Below are 11,114 nucleotides of genomic sequence, written 5' to 3' on the forward strand. Positions count from 1 at the left end.
ACTCCTGCATTTCTTTCAGGTAGTCATCTATTTTGTCATCACTGAACAGAGGTGAACAAACTCTCTTGATGCTGATGACAGCAAGTCCACTGCAGTGTAACCAGATATACGACAAGTTCCAGAATTAGTTTTGAGAATAAATTGCACTATTTTCTTTAATAATCCAGAAAAACCAAGAACCATTTAACAATAACTTGTAGTTTGTTTGGCCTTAGCCTATTCTTATTTTATTAACTAATTTCAATATAACAATGCGTTGTTCACATAATATATTTTCAATAAAACGCACAACTTATGAGTATAATTACACACAATAAAGCAGAGAATGATTAACACCTACATTTTAGCAGGACAAATACAGACGCCACCTACAGCCTCTGTCAGCCTCCACGTCCTCATGTGAGCACGAGTCCGCGTAGCAAAGTAGTACCTCGGAGTTAGTCTTATTTTATATTCAGCCCTAGCATTTTGGGGGTGGCATCAAAGATATTTATTAATGTTACATACAGGGTTAACCATTTATCACATACAGACTTTGTTCTAATGTTAGTTTGGGTAATTCAACATTATAGCAAGTTTCTCAGAATTGTGGGGCTAGTTCCTAAGATATTATTGCAGTTTCACTCCAAATTGGATTAGAGTAATTTTGGGTTTATAAGAAGTTATATCTCGTTAATTACAACAACTTTTTCTAATACCACTGTCGTTGCAAATGGATAATAACCGAGGTGGTAAATTGAAGCGGGAAACTCTGCAGATGTACGACAAGCTTCACGGCCAACTTCACGGCCAAACCGCCCTAAATTCGGCCAAAACTTTATGGATGGGAAGCACAAGGTTATTTTTCCAATCCACACAAAATAAAAGTCTCCCCTACAATATCCACTTAAAATGTCGTAATAAAACCAAATTTTCACTTAAAATCGAGAGCCCAATAATTACATAAACATAATATCTATAATCAGTGAAGATTTACCTTAATCTGAAATGGTGGTGGAGCATGATACTTGATAACACCAGTTGGCGTCAGCTAAACGCCTAGCTCGTCATCGTCCCCCGGTTTGTTATATTTTCTACCACTGTCCTAGGACCCTTTCATTTACTAGTGGACATTTTGAAAACTACCACTCGGAATTTCATCAAGTAACTCAGATAGCTTTGTAAGCTCTGAAGCTTAACCCATATGTTGGACACGTTCACCCTGAACAACTCAAATATGAGAACTTATAAAATTTTGAAATATTTAACAGTTAGGTTGAAGTTATTTAATAATTTGCTGAGTCACTGTATATGGTTAGTGTGATCGGCAATGTCATCCGTCAAGAACGTCAGTAAACGTCAAATATGGTCGGCAATTATTAACCTATACAGTATTATAAAACATAACACATGATAAGGTTCAAGAAATAACTTACCCTTGCTCTGAGTAAACAGTTTCATCTTGGTGTAGTTACTTCCGTCGTTTTTTTGCCGCCCGAAAGTTCCTAGAGTTGAGGGCAGCACTGGGGAAGAACTATCGTACCGGTGACCCCAGATTGTCGGTTTTCACCCAAATTATCGTGCTTTTTTTTTTATTAATTTCTCAAGTTATTAAATATTGTGATATTATTTACATGAGAGCGGCCTGGGAGAGTTACCAAACCAAAGGCCAAATTTGACAACTTATATCCAGTGACCCTGCCATATTACGGTCGGGATTAGGGCCAATTACAAGATCAGCCGTGGTGTACCCCCCTCCCCCCCCGCCCGATGATAGCTACGATGGAACTATTTTTGAAACCAAAAGAAAGAAAATTGATTTGGATGCACATAGAATGTATAAATCTGCAAAGGAATAATATTTTTTATACGATATACTCCATATAGAACCGCACATGCAGAATTGTATTGTGTACGAAAAATGCCGCCAGCCTCTACTTGTCTCATCGCCGTTTATATCCTCCTAATTCGCCTAACCATCATAAAAGGTAAGCCTTTAAGATAACTAATACAACTAATTTATGTGTAAAAATGTATTGAAATCAAATTACGGCAAAAAAAAAGTCGTAAGTGGTCTATTTGAAGAGTGGTGAGAACAGCTTCCTCTGGGATGGTGAATGACCTCCTGTATCAGAATTAATATCGACCCAATTTTCGTAATGAGGGCAATTAATAACAGTCCAGCACTACCAAAATAATTATTTCCTTACTATAAATACTTTGTAGCGTAAATATCATATTTTAATAAGTCCAAATATGCCAGGTAACCAATGCCCCCCAGGCGGTCCGACTAATTACCCAAATGTAGTCGCAATGAAGTCAAATGATGGTCGTACAAGAGTAAATCGGACTGCCAATCACTTCTCGACTAGTATTTGGTGTCACAAAGTCACAAAAAATTGGTAAACTTAATTTAATCTTAGTTGTGTTAGGTTAGGTTAGGTACATGCACTCGATCTATTAACTCAGATTAAAGTAAGTTTTCCAATTTTTTTTTACTTTGTGACACCAAATACCAGTCGAGAAGTGATTGGCAGTCCGATTTACTCTTGTAGGACCATTATTTGACTTAATTGCGGCTACATTTGGGTAATTAGTCGGACCCACTGACAACGTTTAGACTATATAGCTTGATTTTATGCTCCCTATTTATATTTATAAATATTTAAAATGTAATTATACAATATAAACACACTGAACACCATATTTGGGCGCACTAGATGATTCATGCCGCCACAAGCATAATTTTTTTTTTCACTTTTTTCTTATCATTGGCTGGTAGCTGATAGAAATTAAAGAAAGCTTTCCCATTATTGTTGAAACATTCAGCACACAACATTCAATTTTTGACATCTGGGCGGCAAATAACTGCAGTTAGTCGTGCAGCCCTCGTAAATCAAGCTATGTACTGTATGAACAATGATTATTTTTTTATTATTATTATTGTAATTACTGTATTATTATTATTACTATTACTATTATCATTATTATTATAATTACTGTACATATTTATCATTATTGCCAGTAATAATAGTAGTAGTTGTATTGTAATTATTACCGTACCATAATTTGTGTTATAAGCATCATCATTATTACTGTTGAGGAGAAGGGTAGGTGTGACTTGGCTACACTGCCCCACTGTGGTGAGGGAAAGTCAGGACCTTGAGAGATGACTGATGTACACAGGGAGCGTTCGTCACGTCCTGGTCGTGTTGTTGACGTGTGGTGCTGGCGATGATGATAATGACGTGCGATGGTGAAGTATGATGACGATTAAGTGTGATGATGATGATGATGATGTTGACGAGTTATGTTCAGAGATGAGGACGGAACAACACTTGTCCCAAACTAATGTGTGATGATGAAGGGTCCGTGTACTGAGTGCTTGATAGGCGGGTTCACAGTGACTTATGGTGTGGCGGCGGGGTTCTCGTGTGTGATGACATATTCCTTAACAATAGAATGTACTGCAATAAACCAACAATATTGAAAACACTGAGAAAACGCTAATGAATGTGAAGAAAAAAAGAAGCAATAATAATAGCAGCTAATAAAACTCATATATACAGGTAGACAGAACCACTCGAAATTGGTACAATGAGCTGTGGTTAATCAAGGAACGTGCAGGGGTAAATAGCGCCCACAGCTCCCGTCCACACGTCAACCTGTACCTGTGGGCAGACAGAGTGGGAACCCGACACGAGATTTTGACAACTGAGAAGAAACTCAATCCTCGACGTTACCAAGACTGATGATATGGTCAGGGGACGGAGAAAGTGGACCTGCATTGCTAGTAGGTGGGGAGAGGTGTGTGGTGTGGCAGGGGTGGGAAGAGGTGTGTGGTGTGGCAGGGGTGGGGAGAGGTGTGTGGGGTGGCAGCTGTGGTATGAGGTGTAGCGTGTGGTGTGGCAGGGGTGGGGAGAGGTGTGTGGTGTGTGGGGAGAGGTGTGTGGGGTGGCAGGTGTGTGGTGTGGCTGTGGTGTAGAGGTGTGTGGTGTGGCAGGGGTGGGGAGAGGTGTGTGGTGTGTGGGAGAGGTGTGTGGTGTGGCAGGGGTGGGGAGAGGTGTGTGGGGTGGCAGCTGTGGTATGAGGTGTAGCGTGTGGTGTGGCAGGGGTGGGGAGAGGTGTGTGGTGTGGCAGGGGTGGGGAGAGGTGTGTGGGGTGGCAGCTGTGGTATGAGGTGTAGCGTGTGGTGTGGCAGGCGTGATGTGTGGTGTAACCGACCTCGAGGATGTTGCCAACCAGAACGTATAGTGTTGAGAACGAATCCAAAATAAATAGCACGTTTACATCATATGCATCAAACATTAAATAGCTCATGAACTTTGATATTCCGTGACACAATTCTTCAACAGTCAGGGTGGAGTGGTCTAACTACAGTGGCATCCTTAATAAAACGAGAGAGAAATATTGAGGAATTTGAGACTGAGGGCCCGTCAGTCCTGAACGTGTGCTGTACGCGTGTGTGAGAAGACTGAGGGAGGACGGGAGTAGTTCTTGTATGAATCTAGATAATACCATGTCAGCCTAGTGTAGTATTTATCATGTTCTTTCCGTCTGGTTGGCTCAGTACGTGTTTAATTCTGGTCAGGTCTATTTAGTGTTTGTGTTAGGTGTCCGTTTTAGTTCCTGTTTGTGTTACTGTGTGTTTATGTTAGTTTCTTGTTTATCTTAGTATTTCCATGTTAGCATTTTTGGATTCGAAATAATTTTGGGGGAAATTATACAACTTTTCAAAATTATTCTAAGATTATATATATACTGTATACAGTTTTATATATCTACAAATCAGGTACAACACTGTCCTTTGTCTGGTTATTTTAGATCATCCCACACACACACACAAAAAAAAAAATTAATATCACCATTTTCCACATGTGCAGTTTAGAACAGAATTCCCTGGACATTATTGACAATATTTAATACTTTTCTTGAGTCACGTAGGTAATGGTTGATTAGGGTTTGATCACCTGTTTACCCCAGGTTTGTCTACGTGTGGTGTTATGATTGTTTTGGTGGTGTTATAATGTAAACGACCACCAGCTATAAACAAAATGCCCAGCTGTAAACACAAAATTCACCGACTGTAAACAAACAAATCACCAACTGTAAACAAAAGAGCATCACCAATTAGTAAATAAATCACAAGTTAAGTCACCAATCACATAATCACCTAAAAATCATTAATATTGTCTCTTAATGTAATGGGAATTTTATCTTTTAGTCTCAATAACCATTCAGTGTATAAATGAATAACACAATTACAAGAAACAATGAATTATCTAAATAAATTGCCTTACACGATCCAGAAATTATTGTTAAGTTGAAATTAAAACTAATATAACAAAATATACTCATTTTTTTGTTTTTATTATTGTTTATTTTTTTTTTAGCATTTAGTTTTGTCCATGTCTCAGTTTTGTGTAGTATATATGTTTATTGTAATATATATGACACCTAAAGTAGAAAAACAAAAGACTCTAACCAGAAAATAAACTTAATTCTTCCCCAGATCGTCTTTTCAGTAATGTAAGAATCATGTAATGCACAGAATAACCTCTCTCATTTTATTGTTTTTTTCAGATCAAGCTTATCTATTACTACGACTCGTCTGGATAAATACCGTCTTCATACAGTATCAAAGCTTTCTGTCCAACACAACATTTCGGGGTTCAGTAGCCTTACGTGTACCGTTTTATCACGTGTAATTCCATTATCTGAACAATTCACAAAGACTACAGCCCGTCACGCCAATGCTGTCACTCCCTCATTATGCAAACTAGTAGAGAAAGATCGTAAATTCCTAACACAGTGAACATCCCACATTTATTATCTATCATTGTGGATACTAAATTCCTGGTTCCACCTTCACAGTTTCACATCAGGATCACCAGTCATCTCACCTAAGCCTTTTCCATCATCCTCGATATACAACAGGGTGAACTCTTTGAAATTTGCCGTGACGAAGCTTCAGTCTTGACGCGAGTTTTACCCCAACACAAAAATTTCTTAATCACATGGATCAGATTAAGACACACACCGATTATCGACGTTATACAAACTACTTTATGTTTCCTTAAAATCCTCTGTAAGATACTGTTGAAATCTCTTCGTCTGAAGGCTATCACAACCCTTATATAGTGCAGTATATTTCCTTATATTACTCACAGATGGATTTTCTGCCATCATGAAAATCTTCAGACGTAGTACAATATAAAAAAAATCCTAAACGAGGCTTCTGACTTTGCAAGGTCTGTAGTCCATCACCACAGCAAGCTCGTCCTGAAAGTCCATGGGTCTCAGTGGGCAGGTGGTGGAGATGGTTAGACGCCCCTTGACGAATAGGCTGTCTAGCTTCCAGTCGCCGAGTTCACTGTAGAGGAATGTGAGAAGTGTGCTGTAGCCTTCCCCTGTAGGAGCCAAGAGAAGGGAAAATGAGTTTTAAATTTTATAGTAATAATGAATATTTTCATTTGTATGAGAGAGAGAGAAAGAAAGTCACTTTCCTCTTTAAGAACATACAGAACCATTCAACTGTTAGAACCCAGACCAAGAACTTACAGGTGGTCTTTTCCTTGAGTTGGTCGGCATACTTGATGGTAAGACGGTGCAGGTGGGAGGGCTGGAGGCTGTACTTGGTGTGCCAGCTGCTGCGGTCAGCCACCAGCTTCAGCAATCTTACCATGTCCCGTAACTCAGCTGTGAACAAAAAAGAAGTTAACAGTTTGATTTTTTTATAGAAACAAAATTACGTGAGCTGCCAGTAAACAATGTGAGCTGTTATATACAAATTGAGATGTTTATAAACAATACTGTTTTTTGTGACCAAAATATACAACTTTTCTCTGCCCCCATCAAGCCACAGTCAGTGAACGAACTGTTTGACACCAGTTAAAAAAATGGTTCTTGCATCTTGCTGTAGTCTGTCCTCACTCAGAGCTACGATATACTGAGCTGGACGACAAACCCACACCATTGTTTACACCACAACGCTAAGTTAACTGTATACAGGTATTAAGATTCAATCCTCAATGAGATGATGCGACTGAACTTGGATGGTTTGTTTACTGTCAACACTAAGCTATGAGGTGTATGAGGATGGTATGCATACCGTTGTTCCTGATGATGTCATTTTCCAGGAAGGTGAAGGACACATCGGTGAGCCTGTGTCCATCATCCCACGTCTTCCGCTGAGGGACGGCCAGGGAGAAGAACATGAGGGGGCCGGAACTGTTACGGAGGTCCTCCACGCTCTGTCTCACTGTCTCTGGTAACTCCTGCAGTGAAGTTAGCCTCGAGCAGTCCTCCCAAGACCTTCCTGCCGGGTTGATTCGAGAAGTCATACTCTCATATTAAGTGTAAAACATCCAAAGCTTCTCCTTAAATAATTCATATTACCACCTGAAGATTCCCCCTCCCTTATTTTATTTCACAATAATATTAAACACCCTAACCTAACCTAGAACACTCTGTTACCTGAGGCACTTTAAACCAACAAATGATACAACCAGGTAACGTCTTCACACACCTGCAATCAGAGGAGTGAGGTGGACCCGTGTGGCTTCGTTCTTGATGGTGATGGTGACACTGAGGTCGTTGGGTGTCTCTTTGGCCTGTATCTTGGCTCCGGGTATTACCAGGGTGTCCACCAGAGCACGTAGCCTTTTTAGAGACAGAGAAAGAAGTCACCTCAGACGATGTACTCACTTGATAAAAGATGTGTAAAGTGAGATAGAGAAAGAGAGATAAATGGAAGAAACATTAAAGCAAATACTCACTCGGAGAAGATCTTGTTTTGTAGTCTCTGAGTCTTGAGGAAGTCCTCCTTGTCGGCAAAGTCTATTTTCTTGTGTTTCCTCCAGCCCAACGCGTACAACTCGCTATTAGTGTCGAAATATATCTGTCCAGAGAAGATCCGCAGGTCACTCAATAATAATAATAGACACATCAATACTATAAATAAATACAACAATCACAACATAAAGAGTATTAACAATAACACTAAAAATAATATACTAATAACTACAATAATAACAATAACAAACTACACAATAATCACAACATAAAGAGTATTAACAATAACACTAAAAATAATATACTAATAACTGCAATAATAACAATAACAAACTACACAATAATCACAACATAAAGAGTATTAACAATAACACTAAAAATAACATACTAATAACTACAATAATAACAATAACAAACTACACAATAATCACAACATAAAGTATTAACAATAACACTAAAAATAATAACACTAATAATAACAATAACAATAATAACAATAACAAACTACACAATAATCACAACATAAAGTATTAACAATAACACTAAAAATAATATACTAATAACTGCAACAATAACAATAAATAAACTACACAATAATCACAACATAAAGAGTATTAACAATAACACTAAAAAATACTAATAACTACAATAATAACAATAACAAACTACACAATAATCACAACATAAAGTATTAACAATAACACTAAAAATAATATACTAATAACTGCAATAATAACAATAACAAACTACACAATAATCACAACATAAAGTATTAACATAACACTAAAATAACATACTAATAACTACAATAATAACAATAACAAACTACACAATAATCACAACATAAAGTATTAACAATAACACTAAAAATAACATACTAATAACTACAATAATAACAATAACAAACTACACAATAATCACAACATAAAGTATTAACAATAACACTAAAAATAATATACTAATAACTGCAATAATAACAATAACAAACTACACAATAATCACAACATAAAGTATTAACAATAACACTAAAAATAACATACTAATAACTACAATAATAACAATAACAAACTACACAATAATCACAACACAAAGAGTATTAACAATAACACTAAAAATAATATACTAATAACTACAATAATAACAATAACAAACTACAAATACATTAATAACAATACCAACCACAACAGTCATCCACAACCCTGTACAGTATGTGGTCTTTACTCACGGTGAAATTGTCAGACGAGTAAGGTAGTCCAAGCATCAGTTCCACCTCGAAGTCGCTGAAGGTGGCGACTGCTAAGCTCTCATGGTGGGCGCCGGAGAACAGGAGGCGAGAACCCCTTAGTTGGCCCTTAGATCTGGCCACCATCGCCTGGAGTTTCGACAAAAAGGTCTCTACCACCTGCAGGATAAAATAAAGTCCTAAGTCCTCACCACCAGTAGGATAAGAAAACACTTATGTATTACGCTTGCGATATATTCTTTCAAAAAACACACACACACACACACACACACACACACACACACACACACACACACACACACACCAGGTGACCAAGAAGAGTTGCCGGATACCATAATACGTTCTTTGCTCTTCCATCACTACTTAACTATTTTTCTTATATAATCAATAATAATCAACACGTAACATTATTCTATGGTGTTGTCATGACCTTAAAACCTTTAGCCTGTGGTTTAATGGTATATTAAATTTAATAACCTTAATTGTCCTTATGAACATGTTTAAAGTATGGAAGGGTGCAGTACCTTAGGTAATGGTAAGTTATGATAGGTTAGGCTAGGTCAATCTACATGTGAAATAAGCTGTGGGAGCGAATCTTCAGGCAGGTGAACTATCTTAAATTGTGCCCCACCTGTTGGAGTCGTTATTCATTTGTTTCTCTATAAAATATAACAGCTGATAGAACACAAGACACTGGTGAAGAATAGTCCCTGGCCAGATATTCGAGCATGCAAACCTGACCAAATATCCAAAACAGACAGTCAGTCAGTCAGTCAGTCTCTCTCTCTCTTACCTTCACGTGTCGCTTCACCGCCAAGGTCGAAGTCTTGTCCAGTTTGTTGAAGATCTCCCTCACAACTTGCTCCTGGGGGGTGAGAGGGGGAGGGGGGTTAGTTCTCACTCACCTACATGACATTTCAGTAATCACATTAACAAAAACAATAAAATTATCTTATTATTGGTAATGTTGAGTGTGTGTGTGTGTGTTGAGTGTGTGTGTATGTTGAGTGTGTGTGTGTATGTTGAGTGTGTGTGTGTATGTTGAGTGTGAGTGTGTGTGTTGAGTGTGTGTGTGTGTGTTGAGTGTGTGTGTGTTGAGTGTGAGTGTGTTGAGTGTGTGTGTGTGTTGAGTGTGTGTGTGTTGTGTGTGTGTGTGTTGAGCGTGTGTGTTGAGCGTGTGTGTGTGTTGAGTGTGTGTGTGTGTGTGTTGAGCGTGTGTGTTTATAATCTGTAATCGTGGACGTTCTAGATTGGAGAAGAAAAAATCTTATTCAGAATTATCAATACTTTTCTAAGGCAATAAAATACGTCACGCAATGAACCACTGATAAAATTAACCTAGTGATTACATAGATTACCCACAACACTGTACCGATAACATCATTACACTATAGGAAAATCTCCGCTAATTCATATTACAAAGACTAATTTTGTAACCTGACTAAAATTTATTCTTATTATACTATATTCTGATTTTTCTTTGTATTTTTCAGTTATTTTAGTTACATATTATGACTGTAGTGATAATAATAATAATAGCTGATGTTGGTGTCAAACGTGGAAGGAAGTTTGACAATAACACTCAAAATAAACCCTGAGATTTAAACCATCCTCCTATTAAACCACCTTAATAAATCACCTTTAAATCATCCATCCTTCTCATAACTACCCAATCAAACCCTCAAACTAGTAAACCATCTTCCTCTTAACCATATTATTAAACCACTCTAGTATCAGTGCTCTTAAACCATAGATCTTAATAACACTTACGAGGGAAATATTTCACTCCTAAGATGATTATGGATCCCGACTATACTGTAGCGTTGACCTATACTACATGATTTAGTTACTTTTGTTCCCATCATCATCATCATCATCATCATCATCATCATCATCATTCTCTCTCTCTCTCTCTCTATACTGATGTTTTGCTCCACTTACCGACATTGTAAAGAATTTCTAAGAAGCAGTAGCGTTAGTTCTGCTCAGTCCAGGAGTGATGAAGTTCTGTTTGTTCTGGATGATTGTGGTGGTGGTGAAGAGGGTGTGGTGGTGGTGAAGAGGGTGTGGTGGTGAAGAGGGGTGTGGTGGTGAGGGT

The 11,114-nt window shown here is 37.9% G+C and overlaps 1 protein-coding gene across 1 annotated transcript; it reads right to left on the reverse strand.

Moving 5' to 3' along the window:
• Nucleotides 1-4,709: 4,709 nt before the first annotated feature.
• On the reverse strand, nucleotides 4,710-11,114 carry LOC121855579. The gene is made up of 8 exons (XM_042350593.1): nucleotides 10,958-11,114; nucleotides 9,810-9,881; nucleotides 8,999-9,175; nucleotides 7,758-7,879; nucleotides 7,508-7,641; nucleotides 7,091-7,297; nucleotides 6,541-6,678; nucleotides 4,710-6,389 (listed from the first exon to the last, which is right to left on the reverse strand). Exons 1-8 carry the CDS (start codon nucleotides 10,961-10,963, stop codon nucleotides 6,205-6,207), a joined length of 1,041 nt encoding a protein of 346 aa, XP_042206527.1. The 5' UTR covers nucleotides 10,964-11,114; the 3' UTR covers nucleotides 4,710-6,204.

Source organism: Homarus americanus, unplaced genomic scaffold (genome assembly GCF_018991925.1).
Source record: "Homarus americanus isolate GMGI-L3 unplaced genomic scaffold, GMGI_Hamer_2.0 scaffold48406, whole genome shotgun sequence".
In the NCBI taxonomy this organism is placed as follows: Eukaryota; Metazoa; Arthropoda; class Malacostraca; order Decapoda; family Nephropidae; genus Homarus; species Homarus americanus.